General features: G+C 34.4%; 1 protein-coding gene across 6 annotated transcripts in view; it reads right to left on the bottom strand.

The window, feature by feature from the left end:
* Positions 1-4,015: 4,015 nt before the first annotated feature.
* Positions 4,016-25,942, bottom strand: part of Fmr1 (fragile X messenger ribonucleoprotein 1) — a 36,653-nt gene continuing 14,726 nt past the window's right edge. Inside the window, exons 5-17 of one of the 6 annotated variants that reach the window (XM_060375432.1) lie at positions 25,720-25,868; positions 24,095-24,188; positions 23,892-24,008; positions 21,597-21,767; positions 21,406-21,484; positions 17,231-17,340; positions 15,656-15,790; positions 15,123-15,185; positions 13,351-13,437; positions 10,786-10,981; positions 9,199-9,345; positions 8,456-8,538; positions 4,016-6,404 (exon numbers count right to left, since the gene is read on the bottom strand). In XM_060375432.1, coding sequence (XP_060231415.1) covers positions 6,294-6,404; positions 8,456-8,538; positions 9,199-9,345; positions 10,786-10,981; positions 13,351-13,437; positions 15,123-15,185; positions 15,656-15,790; positions 17,231-17,340; positions 21,406-21,484; positions 21,597-21,767; positions 23,892-24,008; positions 24,095-24,188; positions 25,720-25,868 — 1,542 coding nt within the window. In that variant the 3' untranslated portion in view covers positions 4,016-6,293. Of the gene's footprint in view, positions 6,405-8,455; positions 8,539-9,198; positions 9,382-10,785; positions 10,982-13,350; positions 13,438-15,122; positions 15,186-15,655; positions 15,791-17,230; positions 17,341-21,405; positions 21,485-21,596; positions 21,768-23,891; positions 24,009-24,094; positions 24,189-25,719; positions 25,869-25,942 lie in introns of all 6 variants that reach the window. The other 5 variants (XM_060375431.1, XM_060375434.1, XM_060375435.1 and 2 more) reach the window with 5 other exon arrangements.

Raw genomic sequence — 25,942 nt, 5'->3', positions numbered from 1 at the left:
CCCTTGGTTATCTCCCAGAAGTTGAAGGTGAGTACCTATTGCTGTAGACACCATCTAGTGATCGAGTTGGACCTGACCTGAAAGCCTCCTCCTGAGGACTAGTTTTCATAGTACCAAAGGGTACTTTACAAGCTGCTAAGGGAGGGAAGCAAGCAATAGTCCCACCCTGCTATGATGCCTATGAACCACAACAATGACCTGCAAGGTGGGATATCCCTAAAGGAGAAATGGTGGCAGTTATATCTTGGCCAGTAACCAAGAGTCCAACTTAAAGCCCATTCAACAGGAGGTCTGTGAATTTGAACTCCCTAAGGATCCAATTCAAGGACAGCTGCACTCACATTTGTTCTTATCTCACAGGTCAGCAGGCTAGCTAATCAGGCAGGCAAAAATGAATCATGCATTATTCCCCACCTTTCTAGTACTGTGCCCCTTTATTTAATACAGTTCCTCATGTTGTGATGACTCCCATAAAATTATTTTCATTGCTACTTCATAACTGTAATTTTGCTACTCAGCAGTGTCTCAGTTTGTAAGACCATTGGAAATACGTGTTTTCTTTTCATTAATTAGTTTATTCACTTTGCATCTCAGCTGTAGCCTCCTCCCTAACCCCTCCTAATCCCAACCTCCCTCCCTCCCTCTTCTTCTCCTATGCCCATCCCCCAGTCCAATGATAGGGTAGGTCCTCCTCCCCTTCCATCCAACATCAGTCTATCAGGTCTCATCAGGACTGGCTTCTTTGTCTTCCTCTCTGGACTGGTGAGGCTGCTCTTCCCTCAGGTGGAGGTGATCAAAGAGCCCACCACTGAGTTCATGTCAGAGACAGTCCCTGTTCCTATTATTGGGGAACCCTCTTGGACACTTGTTATCTCCATGCACGGTCCTTGTTTGGAGTATCAGAAAAGACCCTGTGCCCTCCCCTTTCAGTAGACTTGGAGAGGGGCTGGGAGGAGATGAGAGAGGGTGGGGCAGGGAGGGAACGAGGGATACAAAGTTAATAAATTGTAACTAATATTTAAAAAATAAATAAATAAGGCCCCTGTGCCCAGATTTTTTGGTTCTGTTGCTCTCCTTGTGGAGCTCCTGTTCCCTCCAGGTCATCTTTCATAAGATTCCCTGCACTCTGCAAAAAGTCCAATGGTTGTGACATACCGGTTGAGAACTGCTGCATTAAAGCCATGTTTGCAATTCAGTTTCATTTACTTCACGGGTGTAACCTCTTCATCACATTACCAAATCAAGCCTCAAGATACTGCAGTGTCTACAACTAGAAGCCCAATTTCCTGTTACCTATATGCAGCCCCACAGTCCATGACTTACTTTCCTACAAAGTAGATACACACTGCCTAAATGTCAACTCAAAGTTAAGTTGCATTAGCTGTCCCAGGGGCTGAAATTAAGATCTTTTTCTCCTGAAATTATTTTTCCTTACAAGGGCTGGCAGCATTGTAAGGGAGTGACAAAGGGTTAAAGTATTTCAACCTGATTCTTGTGGTGAGCTTTCCAAAGCCTCTATGCATAGTAACAGTTCATAAACATGTTCACCAGAGATTCTTAACTTATTTGTGATGTTTTTTATATACTTTAGACTGACCTTAAACTTCTAATTCTTCTGTCTTCACTTCCTGAGGGCTAGATTAGTTGTGTACCATACCCAGTTCATACAGTATTGGAGAGCTCAGGGCATCCTGAAATGCTAGGCAAGCATTCCAACTGAGTATCTCTGACCCCTTATTTCCAAGTATTGTCACTCGTTTTAGGTGGAGTGCTTGTTTTTGCAAGAAATGGTTCTATTTGATCTCTTCTGTAGCTTCCTTTTGTAGTTTCCAAGTAATAGTTAGTACCAGTTTGGCATCATCTGTGTAGTGGGTTAAAGCAAGCCACATAGCATATAAAAGAAGTGAAAGTTTAATAAGAACTTATTAGCAAAGGATCAGCAGGAATAACACATGGATTCCATTCACATATGACAACACAAAGGCAAAGCTGCCAACATCTGTACCCCAAAAGTGTTTCTTTAGGAGTCTATCTGCCCACAGCCTAAGATCTATGGAAGCCATTCATATGGAGATTTAAATTGGGATTTACATGTCAGTGACCTGAGCCTAGATGACAGCTTTTAACAGTGTTGTTTGTGAACAGCAGCTGCTAGCAGTTGTACCCTTGGATGTCATGGGGTTTGCACTGCAGGGCACTTACATCTCTAGTTAGATGAGCCTAGGATTTGGGCAATGCCCCTTTGGCAGTCAAGACTCACAAACCTAAGTACAAATCTGATTGTTTACAGTTCTTTAAATATTTTCCACACGTTCAACTTCAGTTTGGCTTTTTATATCCTCAATAGTATCTCCTCACTTTCAAATTCTAAGTGCCTTAGTTATACCAAACTTGGAACATCTAAAAATAATGGGTTTTCCGTGCAGAGATCAATGCCATAGCCAAACATGTTTCTCTTGCCTAATTAGGTAAGGTTTTACCTCATCTGAGATATTTTTTATACTTAACACTCATCAGAGGGTTTTTTTTTTTTTTTTTTAGTAAATAATAGACAGTGGTCAATATAGATGCTCCATAAATTGCAGAGAGACTGAGAAGTACAAGGCCCTATTTAGAACATCTGTTATCACACCTCACCCCAAGGCAAAAGACTGTAAGAGTCAGAGGTAGGGATGGATTTTTTATGGAGTGTTTTCTAGACACGACAGACAAGGCTGTTGCACACATGAGCTTAGTGACTGATTATATGGACAAGATCAGCCACAGTCATCAAACCAGCCAAAATTCCAGAATTAGTGGAAGTTCTACCCCTACCTGATGAACTTTGCAGTTGATGGCTGCTAGAGGCAGAGTAAGTTTTCTTTGGGGATTCAGTCCCTGACAGGCTCGGTAGAGAACCCTATACCAATGAACAGACTGGTAAAAATAAGTGGATTCAGTTACTGAGTTTAAAAAATACATGGCCTTCGGAGGGAAAAATGGTAGTGAGGCAAAAGAGTAGAAGGGAAGGATATATGGGGTGGTTACATTCATGCAAACGATTTTCAAAAAATAAATGATTATTTTTTTGTTGTTTTGAATTCAGCAGGTAAGGTGATTTCTACCAAGCCTGAGGACTTGAGGTTGATCCCTGCAGACTCATATCAGTGAAAGAATCAACTTCAAAATGTTGCTCTTTGACCTCCACCTGCATACTGTGGCACACATGTACACACACAATAAAATAAAAATGTATAGAAAGAAAAATTTTAAACTCAAAAGCCTGCTCAACCCTGGCTCTAATGTCAGGGTGTTCTGATGTGTGCACAGACAAGAGTGAATGCTTAATGTAATTTACTGGAATCCTATGTCTTAAAATACTGAACTTTAGAACTAAGAACATGGAGTAGAATTTAAGTATTTACTTTATTGTTTTACAGTTCTTCATAAAATATATTCTGATCATGGTTTTCCCTCCCCCGATTCCTCCCAGGTTCTTCCCATTTCTTGCCCATTCACACAATTTGCCCCCTTCTTTCTCTATCTTTAGAAAGCACGCAAAGTTTCACTTTTGTTTTTTACAAACACATAAACCTCAGCATTCAGAAGGAAAAAACAAAAACAAAAACAAACAAACAAACAAAAAAACTGCCATGAATTTGAGGTGAACCTGGTCTATATAATGAATTCCAGGTCAGCTCTAGTTATGGTATGAGACTGTCATAGATTAAACAGCCTGGAGAGATGGCTAAGCAGTTAAGAGCACTTACTCCTCTTCTATAAGACCGGGGTTTAGTTTCAGCACCCACATGGTAGCTCAGAGCAACCTGTAACTCTGGTTTCAGAAGATCTGACTCCATCTTCTGATCTCTGTGGACACCTCCATGCACATTAGACACACACATACACCAAAACAAAAAGAATGTGTAAAGTGATTATTTGCTCTGAATGATAAATATCTCCTCTAGTCCCAATAGATTATTTTTTCTATTTGTGTCGAAATTTAAAACCGGAGCAAACATCTGTCAGACTAACATTTTGCTTTTTCATAAGTGCAACTTTTTAATAAAAATTTACATCTAGATAAGATAAACAATCTTAGATTTTGAAACTTTAATAAGATTTTAAAAACATGACTTTGAACTGAAAAACATACACATTTTGCACACAAATATTGTATTATGAATCAACTCCAACTCCATTTGAAAACGTGAATCAAATTACAGTTTTAGAAGTTAGTAATTCACATTTAAGCAAGTTAGCGCCTTGCTGAAATCAGCCTTTGTAAAAAAGAGACTTAGTGCATATTTTAATGGTACATTGTGACTGTGTACCATTTGTTGATTTTTCACTTTATTAAACAAGATTATGTTCTTCAAAGTTGGTAAATAACGGCTAACCTCTTATGACATGTGAAATTTCCAATGGTAACAGTTACATTTTGTAACAGAACACTTTCTATAGATTTCTTTCTTATCTTAAAATTTTAAAAGCAATCATTGTAAGGATTGCATCAACATCAATTTAGCAGAGGAAGATCAAACTTTATTGAAACTGCTTGCATACAAAATATATTGCACTATAACCAAACAAATGTCAACATAAAATCCAATCTGTTGTTGCTAATATGTACAGAGAATATTGCCCAAGAGCAGTTACATTACAAGGTCATTCTACCTTGGTTAATTATCTACAGTATTTTAAACTGAACAGCTTACAGATGATGTGTGCAAGGTACCAGTTTCTGTTTTCAAATACTATACATTCCCAGAATAAATAACTAGAAATCAACATTAATGTTTGGCAATACTTTTTAAAAGACTTTTTTAATATGTGTGAAATCATGTGCAGTTTGTTGCCATTTTATATTCATATTTGTATGCAAGGAAAAGTAAATGAAAAATGAAAATTCAAAGAAATAAATTCACAAAGTACATGAGAGGCAGAACTTCGGTTTTGTACGGCTCTGTACATATTCAGTGGTACCCCTACTCAGGAGTTATGTTTTAAGAAAATATAACATCTCAGAGTGAAGGTCCTTCACATATTTTTCTTCAGTAAATTTCATTCATTAAAAAAAAAAAAGAGAAAAAAACCTCAAGAATAAGACTCAACACATCATAAAAGAAAAAAGAAAAAGTGTTACTTGTTAACCAATCCTAGGTCTGCTTTTCAGTTCTGCTTATACATTAGACTTCGTATTTCAAAGTTACAAAGCATTTAACCTGCTTTCCATGTTTCTCAGACAAAGTACCTATACTTCTGAGGGTTAATATGTGTTCATGAAAATGACCTTCATATCTCCCCAAAATAAGCTTTAACATAATATGAGTGAAAAACGTGACAAAATTTGGGGAGAACAAAAAAAAAAAGTGTCTCTAAGCTGAAATTCATCATCAGGCCAAAGAGCAGGCATACCCTACTAACTTTCGACCAGGAAGATTTGCAAGTAGCTGAAAACATTTTTAGCCTCTCCTAATTGAAAAGATAGTTATTTCTTCTCCTGTCAATACAGAAAAATTACACATCCCTTTCAATAATACTATGTGTCATACTTCAGTGCAACAAAAAATAAAAACAAAAAACAAGTCCTATTCTTTATACTGCTTAAGCTGATGTTTATGTAATGAAAAAAAATATGGAAAGCATGCATTCTTCTATAAAGTACTAATGTTTGACAGGGTTTGCTACATCTTTAACATTTAGTGTTTCCAACTTCTCTTCCCTGAACTCTGTATCCAAATATAATATTCCTACCTGCCAAGATATAAAAAAGGCACAGATCATACAACTTTTTTTTGCTAATGAAAATGACAAATGTCACATCACATACATTTCAGGGTCCACTAAAATACTGGAAAAGTGGACCAAAACATAAACTGACACAGGACATGAAATGGCACAGCATTTCATGGAGATTTTTTATGAGACCGAAGACAGATATCTAGTATGATTATCACAAATGTGATTTACTCAGAAAGACTGAAACGTACTGCTGAGTTATATAGCCCAATGCAGGAAAATGGTCCTAGTTAATAAAGATCACTGCTTAGTATTTTAAAAAATAAAAGTAAAATCCTGCCCTGAAGTGTTAAGTTTACTTAAAAGTTATGCTTCAATTTTCAAGATCATTTTGTGCAAACCAGGAAGATTGTTGTTTATGGCCAACATAAAAAAATTCTTTGCAGAATTTTTATTCATTTCATGCCCTGTGCCGTCTTGCCTACTATTTGTCTTTGGCCTAACAAAGTTTTCTAAAATGGAGTAAGAATTACGGAAATGGTAGAGTAAAGATAACTTCAGAATTATGCAGTTTAGGGTACTCCATTCACGAGTGGTTGCTGTCCATCCACGTTGTCTGGCTTTTCCTTCTTCTGGTTACGATCTTTACCTGTACGCAGTCTGTTACCTTCACTGGAGGTATTCTGCAATAGATTAGTGTGGACACTCCTTTCATTATTGCAGTCAACTTTGATCTAAAACATGTTATAGTTTATATTTACACCAGATCCTATGTAAATGGCCTGACAAAAAGAAATTTAATCCTGAAATGTGAATTCCATATGTTAAACAGGGAAATGAAAACAGATGGATCTCTGAGTTCCAGGCCATCCAGAGCTACATAAGTGAGATTCTGTCTCAAAAAAAAGAGTGGAATGTAGATGAAAATATAAGTGTAAGAAATCAAAGCACAGTAGGGTTTTTTATTGTTCTTTAGCTGGAAAACAGTGGCCATCTCACTGTGTCCAATCTAAGCGAAAAAATATCTAATTTTGTATTTGCCTACTTTATATTCCAAGCAGAATAAAAGAGTGAGACTATTTAAAACAAATTTCTATTATTGGCTAATAGAAGATACATGTTATATGCAGAATATACAGCATACCATATGAATGCACATGCACACACAAAGCACAACTCACAATAACATATTTCAAAGAGTGGCTTACTCTACATCAACTGTGAAATCCAAGAAACACACAATATAATGTATCTTATTACAGTTTCACCAGAATGAGAACTCAACCACTAAGAACTCAACCACCCCATTCATGAGCTAACCTTTAGTCTCCATTTACATCATCATAGAATCAGTAAGTTTTTCTACAATGAAAACTCCATCTATTCCTTTAGAAACCTCCTTCATAGCTGCTTTAAAGTCTAAATAATGAGGGCTAGGGAGATGGCTTAGCAGTTAAGAGACCCTGCTGTTCCAGAGGATCTGGGTTCAGTTCTCAGTACCCACATGTTGGCTCACCAGCACCTTTTACTTCACTTTCAGTCCATGCCTGAGGCACATACATACTCTTATACATAAAATAAATACATTAATAAATAAAGACATTTAGAAATTCTAAATAATGTTCTAGCATAAACTTTTGGACGTAGTTTATATCAGTCTAGTATAAATTGTACTTTCTAGGAAATTGTACTCCAGTAAGAAGAGTCATATGGCCCTTTAACTTGAATGCTGAAAAATAAAATGAAAAGGGGAAATCTGGAAACAATGATTTGTACAACTAGAATCCTAGGAAGGTATGAACATTAAAGTAATTTAAAAATAACATTCTAAGTGGTACAAACTATTTTTAAGTCTTTTCTGTTTATCTAGTCCTTCAAAAACTGCCACAAAATCAAGACTCCCTTCGAGTTGGTATGGATTCTAAAGAAGATTCTACTATAACAAGTTTGAGTTAAAATTACCTAACAGTATGTATTTGTTTCTAGACAGAAAGAAAGTCTTACTATTTGGTTTAAAAATTTAGTGTTAACAGTTACAGATAAAGTGAAGGAGAATATGAATTCTGAGAATCAGGTACCAAAGTTTGAGGAATATCATATTTTATGATAGCTAAATAACTATGGGCACCAAACTGCAGCTTCTGTTTACTTACCTATAAACTGGATAATAAAATTTCTTACCTCAGTGGATTACTGTAAGATTAGGTGAGATAAAATATACTTGAAGTACTTAGTAAAGGTGTCTGGATATGTTCAGAGAATAAACCTGAAATTACTTAACAACTGGTTAAGCACTGACAACAGCTACTTGAGAAGGGATCCTCAGACTAGACTGTGAATATAAATGAACAGCTGACCGACAGGGCATGGAAACTAGCTGAACGTTATAAGCCCTATCTTATCAGGACTATGAGACAAATAAGGGCTATCCCTGCAGCTAAAAGGAGAGGGTATCTGACTCAGGTCACTTAATACATTTCATTCAGAATACTTTGTTTGAGCAGGTTAGAGAACCAACATGATCTGAAAATTATAATGTGGCTAAGAAAGTGTTCACAAATACTTAAAGACCACATATTCTCTGGAGAAATCCTCATACTTGTACATTTGTGACAGAGGACTAAGATTGCCACACTGTATTGCTGAAGTTCAAAAAAATATTTCATATACTATAGATTTACCATCTTTGGTCATATTCAAACTACTTAGATGGAAAGAATCACTTAAGTTTTACCTGCAGCGATCCATCAGCTGTTCTTCCTTTAGTCTCTCTTGGATTACGTGGACGATTATCTGTTCTGGAATGATCGTCGTTTCCTGCATAAATATTTTTAAAGTGTTTAACAGTTAGTGACTCTAAAATACTTGCTCAGAATTCTGTGTTTTCAGATCCCCCATTTAGACCAACAATAGAAGCTAAAATGTAATGGCCTACTAATTCCAAATATATGACAGTTAATCTGTTCTGCTAACAAGAAACAAAATATTTTGAAGGTATTTTCTAATGAATCAGCAGGTCAATCTGGATTAACAATCAGATGCTGATTAGAAACCCCAAAGACTATGAATTAGTTATCATTACTTATTCATAGTTTCCATAAATCACAAGGAAGGCTGTCTTCTGTCATTACACAAATGAAAAAGTACTCCTGTGTATGATGATAAACATAAGAGAATATATCATCAAGATTTTTACTCAGCTTCAAACAGCTAACAGTTTACTTTTAATCTTTATGTCTCTCTTTAAAAATATTACATTTTTATTAATTTACTTTTGGGTATGTATGTGTAGGGGGACATATACCACAGCTTATGAATACAGGCCAGAAGATAAGTAGCAGGGGTTGTTTCACTCCTTTCACCATGTGGGTCGTAGGGATTGAACTAAGGTTTCATACTTGGCAGTAAGTACCTTTATCCACTGAGCCATCTCACTGAACCTGATTCTTCACTTCTTAGTTATGTAAACCACTATACCTTTGAAGCCTCCTCCTCTTCCTCTTCCTCCTTGTCCTCTTCCTCCTCCTCCACGTCGCCGCCCGTCTCCTCTGCGCAGAAAGCTCTCCCTCACTTCCTCTGTTGGAGCTAATGACCAATCACTGAGTTCGTCTCTGTGGTCAGATTCTGATTCAGAAGCATTTGATGCTTCAGAATTAGTTCCTATCGAGAGTTAAAAGTTATATACCATTGTCTGACTTAAAAAAAAAAGTTAACAGAAGCTTCCAGAGATGAAGTTTCAGGAGTGATTAAATATCTTCCCAATTTAGAAGCCTACTAAAGAATATACTCATCTTCTGTATTTTAAAGGAACCATATTTGAAGCAATTTTGCTTTTCAAAATTTTTTAAGGGTGTTCTGTTAGCTACCTAAGTTCAGATCTGAATGTGCCATATCTTTAAATAGCTGTGATCAATGGAGGAAAACTTGTCTGTAACAGTGTAATACTTTGATAGTCAAAACTTCTATAATAAGAGCTTTAAATATTAGGCATTGGGGCAGAAAGATGTACACATTTTGGCCAATTCTAAAAGCAGCCAATAAAGGCCACCATGATATTTGTGTCTCAAGATAGGGTCTCTTGTGGGAATATCCCCAAAGAAAATCTCCTTCCTACTCCCACTGGAATGATTGAACAAAGGATCACTATAAAACAACTCTTCATGTCTGAGGGGTTTAATGACATAGTGAAGGGGAGTAGGAAAAAAGAGCTCCACAGTGAGGAGAAAATTCATTGGTCAAAAGAACAAACTGTTGGAAGGAGGGTTAAGGGTTATGTTCAAGGTTGGCCTTATGAGTAGGTATCTCTCCCCACTCTGGAATATCACTTCTACTATCTCTCTTCCTCTGTTGGAGCTAATGACCAATTATAGCTTCACCGTTATAGTATCACTCCTGCGGTTCTTGAAGGCTTTTTCCATCTTAAAGAGTTCCTTATGAAATTCAAATATTTTTGAGATGGATTATACCTTATGCCATCATTAGCAAGTTACATAGTAGATACACAGTTGAGCAAGAAAGACAGTAGGAACTCGTAGGTAGGCACTGGGTTCACTGAAAGTTACTGGGAGAAAAGAAAGAAGCACAAACAGAAGAGTTGGGAAGGCAAAGAGACACTTTGCCTACTTCTTGACTGTGCCTATGGCTGACTTTGGCATGCCACTCAAAATCACCTTATGAGCCACAGGATGCAGACCTCAGATTTACAGTCTATCCAGCAAGTATGACCAGCACATGCCTGACAAAAAAATGAGCCACAGTACACAAATGAAAAGGTTTGGGCTATACACTAATAAAATAAGGAGAGGTCTTAGGTCATCAACACACTAGGGCTTAAGCAGATTAATCCCCAATTAAAATATAAACAGAACTCACAACTGCTCTGTGAACTGTGTGTCATTAGCAGGCTTTAACTCTACATGTCTCTTCAAACACAATTTGACCCACTATGAGTTGGAAACCATGTAGTGAGAAATTGTTATAATGGAGTTCTAATGAATACTAGAGATTAGCAGCTATTAAGTCTAGAAACAGATAAAGTTACTGAGGAAAATGCTTAGTTTGTACCTGAAGTATATCCAGGACCGCGTCTGCCGTGCCCCCTATTTCTGTAAGGTCTACTACCTCGACCCATTCCTTGACCATCATCAGTCATATAGCCTTTTTCCTTATCTGTACGATTTGGTGGTGGTCTAGAACTAGCTCCAATTTGTCGCAACTGCTCATCAATTTGTAATCTCTCCAAACGCAATTGGTCTACTTCCTATTTAAAATATACAAGATAACAGTAAAAATAATTTGACATTTTACTTAGTAATACCTTTCTCCTTTTCATCAGATAAAAAAAGTATACTGGAAATATTTCAATTTCAGTTTTAAATTTATAGTAAATACTACCAACACAGAATTATCAAGAAATTGAATGGTCTCCTTAAAAAGAAAGATTACTATTGATACACTTACTGATGTAAAGACTTAAAGCTATAACAAAACACTCAATTTTAAAGTTATATTGTATAAATTTAAGATTGAGTGATTTGGCACTACTATTCAATTAATCTGTAGAAAAGGCAGAAATACATCAGTTTGGGGGAATTTTGATGTAAAACTGACTAAAACAACACTAAAAAGTATAAAAATACAAATAAATGACAAACATTTAAGGTTTAATCAACTAACCTTAGTCACACATTATAAATGAGCTCAATGAAATTATATCATCAGTTAATATTTTAATTTACAAAGTATTGTCCTAGGGGTATTTTTTAAGAAAATATAATTATTTTGGATATAATTATACAATTAAGGACCACTTGTTTTCAATGAACTAAAAATGCTAATATTCCTTCACATAAAGGGGGGAAATCCCTAGGTATCCAATCAAAACATCTAAGTCTCCCATCATACCTTGGGAAAAAACTTCTTAAAATACTAAAACAGTTTACAAGTATAACAAACAATATAAATTGAGTTGAACAAAATGTATCAACTCCAAAACCCACTGATAGACCCTTATAATATATGCAACAGCTTGGGTTCTATTGAATCCAGATGAAACTTTCATTTTAATCCTTGCCTTTCTAACATATCCATGAGCATCTCACTTATTAGCTACAGGGAATAAGATCTGTAATTACAGCAAATATTCAGTGTGTCAGTCAAAAAGAGGTCATCAAAACTAAGTTGTCAAAAATCTTTGTTCTAATCTAAGGGAAGAAGGTCAGACTGAGAACCCACAGTGAATTTTACTTGTTCTCTAAACCAGAATTTGTAATAAACTGGGCAGCCAAAAGGAAAGACTGTAGCTGAGTTAGTGGCTTCCTACAAAGGTTTATTTCTAGCTCATGGAATGTGTTGTCTAGATCTTGCATAACAGAATGGTATTCCATGGTTATTCTACTAGGCAAAGCAGTCAGTCTTGATGAGATGCCAGATCCAACCAAAAGATGATTTGGTGATGGAAATAATGGCAATAGCACAGCTGCCAATAACCAGACAAGCTATTCAATAGAGAAAAATAAATTATCAAAGAAAGAGCATTAATTGAAAGAACAGGGGACATGATACAATGCAGCCCTATCTAGGTCACAATAATTATTTTAGTAAGATTATAAAGGAAACACAAACAACAAACTGCACATAAAATATGTCCAACAAAAAAGAAGTAAGCAAATCAAAGTGGCATCCTACCCATGCCAACCTTGCTGGATGAAAGCTTCCCACATTTATTTAATAACTGAATGAATGGAATGGCCAGGTACTGCACCTTTTCTCCTTTAACTCTTACTAGTGGACTCATTCAAATTTTATTCTTTAAGTCAGCAAACACATCTTAAGATAGTATCATGAATAAAATAGAACAGATTATTTTATATCCTTTTTCAAAAGACCTATATAATAATTCTGGTATATGTATATTTTAAAATAAGACATTATAAAAATAAAAACAATTAAGATTTCATTACATTAAATTTATAACATCTGTGCCAAAGGGAAACTGCAAAAGCATTTAGTCTAAGTTATTGACTTGCTTAAAGTCACATAGTTCATAGCTGTATTGCCAATCCCATGTTCTTTTTACTAATACCGTCCTGGTTCCTACTTCACAGCTTGCAAGCTAAAGGAGGCATTACAGTAAAAACAGTAAGATGAGGATATACAAGAAAATGCAAGTAGTTTATATTTTGATTAACACAATATAGAGAAAAGTATGAAGGGTAAACTTTAACAGAGGACTTCACAAAATGCTAGGATTTCTGTGATAAACAACATAAGAGGGACAACCAAGGCAAGTACTACAGACATTAAATTTAGATTGGAAAACATCTATAAAAGCTAGAAGGTTCAACTACATTAAGATAGTATCTATATTCAGTCTGTTTAACATAATAACCATAAGTATAGTAATATATTGAGAACTAGGATATTAGCCATAAGATTTATAATGAAAAATTAACTTATGTTTTTTAGAAGAAATAAAGTAAAACAATGTGAGTATTATATCTATTATTTTTACAAAGTCACAGATTGTAATGCACAGCTTAGAAGGATCCTAGTTTTGGAAAGATTTATTATAAAGTTTTTAATAATCAGCACAAGAAGATTAGAAGCTAAAAGTCATCTTGTCCTCACCTTTAAGTAGTTCAGGTGATAATCCAAAAGAACAGTGGCATTAGCGATGCTGTCTTTTGTTCCCACAAAAACAAATGGTACCATACCCTGAAAAAGAAATAGTAACACTGAACCTAAGAAACTAGTGATGGTTAATTTGAAAAAAAAGTACAACTAAAGACTAAATTCCTAGCACAGAGTCTTTATGTATAACACTTCAAAACAGGGATTGTTTAAAGAGTACAATCTAAATATCTGTACTTCTCATCAGCATAAGAGAAAAAAAACTCAAACCATCCCATATCACAACCAGTAGGGAAACCTAGCCACAGGTGTACAAAGAGGGGGAAATTAAGGCACATTCTAAGTTGAGAACAGTCCAATTATTTTACTACTAAAGAAAAACACATGGTTATTGGTATTCACACATGACTAATGAAAAATATTACAGTTATAAGTGTTTGGCAAAGTTAAAAGGTGTAGAAGGCCAAGAAGCTGTCCCTTGAGCAAAGTGCTACTCTTTTCTAAAGAACATTTTCTATGTATATATAGCGATTGTTGGGATGCTTTTTTCTGCTTGCACTCAGTATACAGTAGGTTCAAGACAGGAAGGGAAAAATGACAGCATTTTCTTTATCCTTGTACAAGAATGTTACTGTTGATGCAGAACAAAACTGAACCATCAGAAAATATTTCTTATAGATTTGATTATCATCTAGTAGGCAAGGCGCTCTCTTCTAGTATAGCAGTGACTAAATGAACTATGAAGTTCCCAAGAAAACTTGTAAGGTCTTTCCTTTTTGTACTACAATATGTAACCCATTCCCCTATATTATTCCTTTTTTCATGAGCATAGACACAAAGGCGTTAACTGTATTATTTTCAAGTGCCATGTATCAAGTGATGAAATCCTATATGCTTTCCAAGTAATCAACAAAATAAGCTTTAAATTCAGTGTTGTAGACTTCATTAGGCTGAATTTAAAGAACATTATTTAAAATTATTTTCCCTTATAACATGGCACAAACTGATGGAGTACTCAGGAACCACTACAATTTAAGTGCTTAATCAGAAGATCTGAATTAACTGAAAATATGGAATAGCAATTATTAGTATAAAATGATTCTCTATTCTACAATGAGAACTGGGATGCCTAGCAGAAAGGAGTATCCAATTCATATGCAGTTTTAGTTCTTTATATAAAATGACATTTTCTTTTTCTTTTAATCTCTTCTGAGTTATACCATTCTCAAAGGCTGGGTAAAGAACCCTGATGTCAAGGAGCTTACAATGTGGTTGAGGAAACCAACAAGAAAACATATAAAAACATTATGCTCTGGGTGAGCACACAGGAAAACGGAGCAGGTGGGAGATCTACAGTAGGTACACAAGAGAGGCTTCACACACAAGAGGGTTAAAGCAATACAGCAAATGCAGGAGAAAAAAAAAACAAGTTTGGGTAGAATGAACCCACACTTGGGTTTCTAGTGTACATATCTAGAAGCAGCAATTATGATATACTTCAGAGAATTCAAAGAATTTTAATAGAGCTCAAACTTCCCTGGAAGACACAGTGGGGAGACTGGTGAGAAATGACACTGTGACATGTAAGGGAGAACTTCTACATGGAATAAAGTTGTTTGAGATTTAGTGCAGGGCTGTGGATCCAAATACCCACAAACACTCCTCCACCAGCCCTCAACCATGAGGCTCATTTGAAGTCTTTCTTAACAAGGGGAATAAACATTAAAAATATCAACTTAAAATGTATTTTTCAATGAATGGTTTCCTACCTGCCAAGTCTTGGGTTCAGGTTTCTGGGGTTCCCCTGCTACAACTGATGAAACCACTAACACCTAAAGTAGTATAAGGAATGCAAGTGATGTGATTAACTATAATGAACGATACACAGAAGCCTGAACGCAGGACTTTTACTGCAGGACTTCTAAATGCATTTCTAAATAGTTAGGTTAGTTCAAATAGTGAAAACCAGTTTTTAAAATAAGGCTTTAAGAAGTAAATAACATAGCTAATAAAAGATACACTGTGACTTAAAACACCTGCAAAATTTAAGGAGTTACAGAATTAAAGAAAAAAAACTCCACCCTCAATTGAAAAAAGTGACCCCATTATGTTTACAGCTTAAGATCTGCCACTGTGAATAAATTGAAAAATCTGAATTACTTTGTTTTGTAATCTCCTATGTGAAAACATAGAATAAGAGTAGCCTACAAATCTAATCAGAGAAAAGAGCTCAAATATCAAATGTGGCATCTGTGTCAGAGAAATTACTTTTAGTGTGATTAGTTGACAAATTAATTCTTACCCTCTGAACTTTTGTACTGTTAGGTTGAGAAAAATGGGTGTTGTTTTCCTTTGTATCTAAATGTTTCTTTTCTTCAGAGGAATTAGGTCCAACCCTTGAATTATTGGAAGGTAGGGAAATTGGTGGCATAATTTCCTTTATAAAAAACAAAACACAAAAGGTAAAAAGTACCAATTTTATGATTATTTAGTTCTATTAATGTGTCACTGACTTTTTTCTTAAACATAGCCATTTAATTATTTAAAAAGCAAGCATAATTCAACATACTAGAAACAAACAAAATATTTAAAGTTCACCTTTTCCCATTAACAATGCTGTTTAAAAAAACAGATTACTATCAAGAGTTTTCACATAAAAATTATAGGGGTAAAATTATGCAATTAAAATGAAATCAGGAGGTAGAGACAGATGGCTTAGTGGTTAAGAACATGTACTGTTCTTGCAGAGGAACCAAGTTTGGTTTCTAGCAACCAAGTTTGGTTTCCAGCACCCATGTCAGGCAGCTCACAACTGTCTACAACTCCAGCTCAATAGGATCCATTCTCTCTTATGTTCTCTCTCTGACACATACATACACACTTTCTCTCTCTCATTAAAGAATGAAAATAAATCTTAAAAAACATTAAAAAGATTTAACTTCAATTAAAATAATCTTTCACAAAAGACATCTGGTTAACGTGAAAATTATGACCTTGTGTGTGGAAAGTATCTTGAGAATACAACTGCATTAATGGCCATCACATTCCCTCTTACATCCATACAAACACTTAAGCATGTGTTTGTAGATAAGACTGAGAGTACATAAGACTGAGAGTTATAAAGTCAAAGATATGAGGATGTTAGGGGTAGTGATTTTTTTTTGTTACATTTTGTTATCTCTGTGTCCCAGCTGTATCCTGCTCTGTCATTCCCTCCCCAACCCCACACTCCCTCCCTGAACTCCTCCCTGCCCCTTTCCAAGTCCACTGATAGGGGTAGTGATCTTATGTGCAGAAAAAGCACACACAGAAAGAATCACTTATCACAAAACCCCAACAAAAGCATTTACAAAGGCTGTCTATACTTATTATTTAATTGTCATATATTCCTTATAGTTGCAAGCTAATGACTACCCATTATAAGATCAAAAAAAATATGACAAATATATGTTAAAATTACTTATCTAAAGTCCAGAATTAGAAAATATAAAATCACTGGGTGGTTGGGGGTAGTGCATTCCAGAACTCATGAGGCAAAGGAATGCAGATCTGCGTTCAAGGGCAGCCTGGTCTTCACAGAGAGTATTCCAAGACAAACAGGCTACTACACAGAGGAACCATGTCTTACAAGCCAAAAACCAAACCAACCAAAACAGATAGTCTACTATCTATAGTATCAAGCATCTCCGATAATTGGATCATTTATATTCAGGCTCAGTGGTAGAACACAACATCCTGGATTTGTTTCCCAGAATTACAAAAAAAAAATGAACATAATATAGAGGCCTATAAATTAGTAAGTAAAACACACACATACACACACACTACAGAACTTGCTCTTCTTAGACAAACCAGAAACATAAGCACTATTACATACCTCTTCTTGTGGGACATTTTTTTCACTTTCAGCCTCAATCCTCACCCTCACAACTCCTGATTTGTCCACGATCTCTTGAATCAGTTTTCCATTTTTTCCTATTACTTTGCCTAAGAAAGGAATAATTCATATTTAGCTCTAAGAAGACATCACACAAATCCTACAAGCACACTCCAATATAAACTCTTACACGTTTATATATACATACTAGATTATAAAATTCAAAACAAGCTTTTTGAGAAGATAGTTTAATTATAAATTGATTAGGTCATTATTTAAACTCATTTGGCCAGAAACTACAGTTGATTAATACTTGTGAACTGACTGGGTAATTTTAAAGGTAATTCAAAGAGAACTTCTTATCTACATAAGAGTGTATACTTCAAACTCATTGGCACTGTGGTATTTACCACTCCATAAAGCTGTACAAAAGAAATTAAGGAAAAGAAAGACAATAAATATATTTGGTCATTTGACAATTTCAATTTTCATCTAGCTCTTATTCACAATTCCTAATTTATACATAGGATTTTTAGAATTGTGTATGGCATATTTGTAAATGTTCTTAAGTTTCAAAGAAGTTTAGGAAGCTAAGTATCGTCAGGTCAAGAACAAATTCTTCAAGTCAATGTTACTAACAGAACAGTATTTCTATGCATTAGTCACAATTTAGAGAAGTATATCGATAGTTAAAGCACACTTTCAAATAACTCAAAACTAAAATAAGAAAGTTATTAATATCTGCTGAAACTTAGAAGAATCCAGTACTAATAATAAATAGTACCTGACTGTGTCTCATTGTATAATATTCAATTATACATAAAACTGGGACATGACTGCTTTTATAACCACCATGATATATGAGTATAAAGCAGGAATTTATAAATTAAGCACTACTAATTCTAGAAATATATAATATATTAATAATATACAATAATATATTATTTAATACTCTATAATATATAAATTATAATATAATATATATATGTTTCTAGAATTAGTAGTGTATATATATTACTACAATTTACTGTAATATATACATATATATATATACATATATATATATGCCATTCCAGGTTTCAAGGGCTCAGCTATGGAACCTTAAACAAGCCATGACTGAAATGCTGCTATATACTTGTCCTACCTCTTAAGTAAGGCAAAACTGGTGAAAAGGGAAGTCAAAATATGCTTCCAGCTATTCTAAATAAGAAACTATCAAAAATTCTTCTTGCAGAAGGATTCATGGTTCTTATAATCAGAACCACAGTTTACATTCTTGCTGTGTGTGGCTTTCTCACTTCTCCTCCATGAGCTCTTTGATCTGGTCAGTGGTTAGAGGATGAAACTCATCCCATTAAATCAGGATTCCTAATTTAAAATCTGTTATTAATTATTTCTGCTATTCTCTTCTTCAAATGAAAAGCAAGTACATAACAACAACAACAAAAAAAAAAACAAAAACAAAAACAAAACTACCTGGAGTCTTCCCACAGTTTTTTTTTTTTTTCTGTAAAATCCTTACATATTCATGAAGGTTGATTTTAATAAAGATGTAAATTATCATGAAGTGGGATTTTAGCATGTTTATATTAAAATAATATCTTGATGTTTAGCATGTTTCTATTAAAATAATACCCTACATGCTTATGTCTAAAAAACTCATTGTCAAAGTGCAGAAAGAACAAGCAACTTTTTAGGAATTATAAATTGCTATGTATACGGAAGAAGACTTGTTTCTGTTTTTAATAAAAAATAAACCAGTAGCTGAGACTTCAGAAAACTCATGTGATACTGACTCTGACATTTCCCTTAACTCCTGCCCAACAAACTTTAGAAAAAAAAAAAAAACTTTTCTGAAGTCTAGCATTCCCAGAGGTGTAGCATCCCTCCCTGAAACAAAATTCTCTCATTTCACTAGGTATCAACATGCCAAGAGAACTCAGTCATTTACTGCAACAAGCTTTCTAGTGAAAAGTAACTTCAAACATCCTATACATTCAATGAAAGACTGAAGGTATAATCTCTCTTTCATCTTTGATAATCTAATCAAATCTAGTTTAATCCTGTATCGCAGTTCCAAATTCCAAAGGAACAATTTACTGTAATTCTGCTGTAAAGAAATGGAGTAGTAATTAATAAACAAAAGAGAACATATAGTTTTCTACTGTGCCCAGAACTGCGCTAGGTACTACACACACCTATACCTCAATCAAACAGCTAGACCATTAATTATCACATTCATATATATGCTAAGTGAAGGGAAAAACTGCTCTCAAGAGCTAAATTATCCAAAGTCACAATGCTACCAATATGTATAAGCATGATTCTACCATAATCACTTCATCCTGTGCTATGTATGCATCTTCTGTACAACTGGTATGTGTGTTCATAACACTACACTCACATACTTGTGTTGTAGTATGTAAGCTAATTTCACTAGAACTTGTATTTTTACCTTCAAGCTATTTTAATTAATGGGAAAAAATACCATACTTGGACATTTTTTTAGAGTCTTGCTATGTGTACCCCAAGCTATCCTTGAAATTGTGATCCTTCTCCTTCTGTCTCCTGAAGGCTGGGCTATTATTACTAGTGCTTTTTAAATGATACTAGAAGATGATTACAATCCTAACTTGAAACATGTAGCCTTTTTTTATGTCATATTTGCTTTTCATGAATTATTTTTTTTAATTTTTATTACTTACACTTTATTCACTTTGTATCCCCCCATAAACCTTTCCATTCTCCCCTCCCAACCCCACCTTTCCTCCTCCTTCTCCACACATGCCCCTCCTCAAGTCCACTGATAGGGGAGGTCTTCCTCTCTTCTGATCCTAATCTATCAGATCTTGTCAGAAGTGGCTGCATTGTCATCTTCTGTGGCCTGGTAAGGCTGCTCCCCTCTCAGGGGGAGGTGATCAAAGAGCAGGCCAATCAATTCATGTCAGAGGCAGTCCCTGTTCCCATTACTATGGAACCCACTTGGACAATGAACTGCCATGGGCTATATCTGTGCAGGGGTTCTAGGTTATCTCCATGCATGGTACTTGGTTGGAGTATGCTCAATCCCCATCCAGAAAGGCAAAGAGGATGGCATCAGTAGAAGAAGAAAACAGAAAATAAGTTAGGAGCCTCCCACAGAGGGCCTCTGAAAGGCTCTGCCCTGCAGACTATCAAAGCAGATGCTGAGACTTACGTACAACTGTTGGGCAGACTGCATGGAATCTTATGAAAGAAGTGGGAAATAGTAAGATCTGGAGAGGACAGGAGCTCCACAAGGAGAACAACAGAACCAAAAAATCTGAGCACAGGGGCCTATGAATCTTTTAAACCATGCACATAAAATACATAGAAATTTTGTTCATTTTAAACTTCTACAAGAGGATTAATATGCCCCAAATTCATTTATAAATTAAAAACACATTTTGCGTGTATGTTTATGTTTCCTATGCTAACACCCATCACAGTGATGATTAGGAAACATTAATTTAAAAGGAAGAGCTACCACTGACTCCATAAAATCCCAAGACATTCGGAGTTAATCTTTGAAATTTACTACATCTAAGTAAGCCACATCTAGATATTTAATTCAAAGATAACTGACACAATAAATACGTCATTTAATCAAATATCACCAACTATAAAAAACTCAATTCTCATTCATTCTGAGAAAAAAAAAAACTAATGCTATGATTCAAAAAACTATGCTATAAAGAGGCTAGGTAAAATTTATCCTTTCAGATATTTATAGGTTTGAACTAACAAAGTATTTCTTGTATTTCTTCTGAAAATATATTTTTTTAGTATATATGTATCTTGTTATACCATAGAAACAGGCTACATTTCAAAGACTGCTTCAATTAGACTACATTTTTCAGAGATGGAAAGAGATTAAACTGGTATAGAAGTTATATACTAGACTTTTATTTTCTGTTATATATATCAAGAGTTATTATTTTTTTTCAACAATGTAATCAGTTCTGATGAGATCTGATAAGCTAGGGTCAGATGGAAGCCTCCCCTATCCAGTGGCCTTAAGAGGGGCATAGGAGGAGATGAGGGAGGGAGGGTGAGATTGGGAGGGGAGGAGGGAAGGGGTTATAGCTGGGATACAAAGTGAACAAACTGTAATTAATATAAAAAATAAAATTTTAATTACAGTTATTTTTACTTACCTACTAAGTTACGAGGAACTTGTATGACATCTTCAGCAAATTCCAGAAAGCTTCTTGCCTTTTTTACTGCATCCTGATCCTAATAAAGAGGGGTGAGTGGGTATAGTATCAAGACAAAAGATCTGGCATTTGAAATGCTGTTTGTTTGCTTCGTTGAGAGGGGTAATTAGATTATATGGCAAAATATTTACCTCTCCATAAATATGAAATGTGCAGGTATCTTCATCTAAATCAATAGCAGTGACCCCAGGTACTTTTCGAGCTTGCTGAATATTAGCACCATGAGTACCAATTGCTAGACCCATCAGATCTTCTCGTACGATAAACTGCTCGTGAAATCTTGAGGCAAGCTGCCTTGAACTCTGAAGAGAAATGCACAACTGATGAACATGCTTTATCAATTTTTAAGGCTATTTCATTTAGGTCAGCCATGTAAATTATCTTGACCCTATATATCAGGGTTATATAAATTGCTTTAGATAAAAAATAATTTTAGAAACACACATAATTTTTTTTAGGCTACTAAAGGTCTGTACCACTTAAAACATTTTTGTTGTTAACAGGAAAGAGCTTGCTGACACTTTTTCAAGGTTACTGTTGAAAACCTATTTGCAAGGCTGCCTTTGTTATTCAATTATGCCCACAATATAATAATTAAGAAGCAGACAAAATATTCCCAATTGAAAAACAGTTCACCTGGTCTGACAGACTCAGTTCAATTTAAAAAACAAATTAAAAATGCCATCTTTAAGGAAAAATTTGTTCAGTGACTTTTATTATATTAGTTCTTTTTCTAGAAATGGTGACATTTTCATAATATATCACCAGATATGGTGTATCTAAACATCCTTCTGTTGAAACGTGGCACTAAAACAACATACTCCTCAGTCTCCAAACCTAAGAAAAAACTTTGTAAAAGTTGGTGTTTTATCAGATTAGGGAATACTTAGAGAATACAGAAATCTCAAATTTGTATTACTTATCTGTTCAGAGTCTGTAAGACTTTGTGATCTGAACCCACAAGCTTGATGATCTCTTCAAAATATCCAGCGATGACAAAACTAAGTTCCAATGATACCCCACACATGTGGATAATCACTGCTTTTAAGTAGCATATCAAAACTGAATGTTTAGTTCTAACATGCCATTAATGAAAACCAAACAGATTAGTGGCTCATGTTGGAAAATGGGTATTTCTTATCAGGATTTATGAACCTTTTTAATATTAGTAGTAAAGAAAATAGGCATGCACACTAGTTTATCATTATTCAACACAACTAATAATTTGAATGATGACTATATTTAATATAAGAAATTTTAAAAGAACAATAGTTGTTTCTAAAGATAATAGTAGTAAAGTATACAAAATTTTCTAGGATTTTCCAAGAAGTCACATTTTTGGATCTTGATTCATTAGCCTGGTTCATTTTTCCCATTGCTAATTTATGGATACATGTAAACCAAAGATAACGTAAAGAATATTCAAGAAGAATTAGATGCTTAAGAAGAGGTTTATGAGTACATTTTCATAATACAATGAAATTACGAAGGCCGTTGTGGCCTAAAATTTATGAGAAAATCACTAAACAAACCACAAAAGTATAAACATGAGGTCATCAAGAATGAATGAGAGAAAGAAAAAAAAAAAAAAAAAAAAAAAAAAAACAGAACAGACCTCAATGGCCATTTGGCAAACAAAATAAATTTTTTCTTTCCTGTTAAAAGTTCATCAATCACACATCAAGTTGGAAAGTGGCAATTTTCACAGCCTTGACTACCTTTTTTTTTTCCTCTTAAACTACAATTTGAAACTCCCCTCTTTTGCTATATCAACTAATGATTCCCCCTAACAAAATGAATAATGATGAGGGACTCTTCAATATGACAGCAATCTACTTGAGTTGGCACATTAAAATAAAATCCATTTAGTTTTTATGGTAATGGATGGAAGTACTAGATAGTTATCAATGAAAATAAATGCATGATGATGGAAATTATTGGAGGATTAATAAAAGTAGATAAAATGCACCTTAAGAGACGAAATAGTAAGTTAGGGAAATAGCCTCTGGCAGGAATCTGAAGACAGGAGTTTTAAAGAGTGACAACCAATTAGAATGAAGAAGTTCTATACCCTTTTAAACAGAGATAAACATACATAATGAAAGGAATAAGATTAGATATTTAAATACTCTCTAGTACTTTAATGATAACATGTTACATAGAAGAAGCATTGTCTCACTTTATAGAAGTTTTGACATACTTTTGGTAAAAACGAATTGTCCAAATTTTCCTTAAAATACATGAAATTCTGTGTAATTGCAAAATATCAGGCATGAAAGCTTTAGTATGATTATATTTCGTTCAATTTAATTTTCTAAACTAGAGGGAAATAAACAAAAAATAAACAAGCTACTCATATTTGAATTTGAGAACCATACAGTTATTTCTGGACAGCCTTACCAACAGCACTAGGGAAAGGAACATACCTCCAGTTGTTTACTGGCTTCTTCATTTCTAAGTATAAGAGACAACTTAGTGCGCAGACTTCGAAAGTGCATGTCAATCAACATGTGCGCTCGCTTTGAGGTGACTTCATTGATGGACTGAGTGATTTAAAGTTAACAACATTGTTACCAAAGCAAATGCCCCAAATGAAATAAATCAAACTGGACAATTAAAAAATACTCACCAAAATGACCAGTTGATAATTTTCTGGATCATAAGTTACAGAGAAGGCACCAACTGCCTTTTTAAAATCCTTATGTGCCGATTCTTTGGCACACCTAAAAATAAAAAATTAAAAAAAAAAATTCATCATTAACATGAATGATCACCAATCACTAGAACAAGAATTACACTAATAAGAATCAAGGATTTATACTAAATTTCTTTTATTGGTAAATTTACAAGTTATGTTCTTTTACTATACATCTTTGAAATAGTCAAAGCAAACATTTGATACAATAAAGAAAGGGTAAAAAACCAGCTAATTAAGACTTTTTTTTGAAAATTTCATGCATAGGCACTGCATATACATAACCCCCTGACTCCCATGTCCCTCTAGTTATTTTTAAAGCATGTATTTACCTGTCTTTCTGTATGTACACATGCATAATGTGTGTGAGCATACACATGATGTGTGTGAGTACATGTGGGCCATGGAACGCATGTGAAGATAAGGGGACAACTTATTGGAGTTGGTTCACCACTCCCACTGTGTGAGGCGCAGGTGGTCAGGTGTGGCAGCAAGTATACCTACAGAGTCATCTCATCAGCTCTAGCTTTGCATTTTTTCCCCTTTTAATAGATGGTCTTAGCATGTTATCCTAGATTAGCCTTAAATTCAATTATATAACTGATGTTGGCCTCTATCTCCTGAGTGTTGAGATTACAGGCTGGTACCACCATGTATAAACAGTCATTCTCTTGAGAAATTGCTGTTAGGGTTAGAATGCCAAAGAAGTCACATTTAGGCAACTCACTCTCTTCTGTGTAATTTCTTATTTTGCTTTTACATAGTCTTTTTTTTGTAGGCCAAACTGAAACTTTTGGAGAGAAGTTATAGGGTATCTGAATTTCTTTTGTTTTTCTTTTTCCCTTTAAAAAAAAACAGCTATGACTATTAAAAGAGAAAATAAAACATATGAAAATTACTTGTATATATAATCTCAAGAATTAAAAAAAAATCTATGTATTCTGAACTATAATATGACATTTATCTAGGGTAGATGTCCACATGAGACTTACTATGCCTTTAAAAGTCAATCTCTTATCTGAAATGTTTAACAAATTCCAGATAAGAGATTATAGACAGAACTTTTCTAAGCTTCTTTAGGTTTAACTTACTATATAATTTTCTGAAAATAATTTATCTAAAAGGGAAAGTATCAGAAGAAAACTTTGTATTCTATAATGTGACTTTTGAAAGAATTATCATTTTGTCGTTTTCAAAATCTTAAAAACATGAAAAAAATTGGTTTAGAGATTTCAATGTAGATTACACACTTTAGCCATATATCAAGTGGGTTTAAACACATATAAGACTTGCTTGTTTATAAGTAGGAAAAAAAAAAACATTTTACTTCACTAGTAACCAAACTATTTTTGCCAAAATTCACTGAATGCAAAAACATAATATTTTTAAATTTACATTCTGAATTAGTAACTTGTATACATATATACATTCACATATGTATGTGCATGTAAAAATGTGCATTTGTAAAAATACACACCCTTTCATGTTCCTAGCATTTTTTCATATGGCTTATATCTATCTATCTATCTATCTATCTATCTATCTATATATCAACTTACATCTGTCGTAAGTCTTCTGGCACCTCAAGTTTCATCTTATGGAAAGTATCTTTTGTAGCAGGTTTGTTCGGATTAACAGACCGTAGACGCTCAATTGTAACAATTTCATTATATGTAGCATCACATGCTGCATATTCTATCACATAAAACTGAGAAAAATAAACAAGTCATTCTTAGCCATATTTTAAAAAAGAACAGAAACCTATATTTCTACTATTTTGAG

This window comes from Meriones unguiculatus, chromosome X (genome assembly GCF_030254825.1).
Source record: "Meriones unguiculatus strain TT.TT164.6M chromosome X, Bangor_MerUng_6.1, whole genome shotgun sequence".
NCBI lineage: Eukaryota > Metazoa > Chordata > Mammalia > Rodentia > Muridae > Meriones > Meriones unguiculatus.
This window is presented reverse-complemented; position numbering and strand designations above follow the sequence as displayed.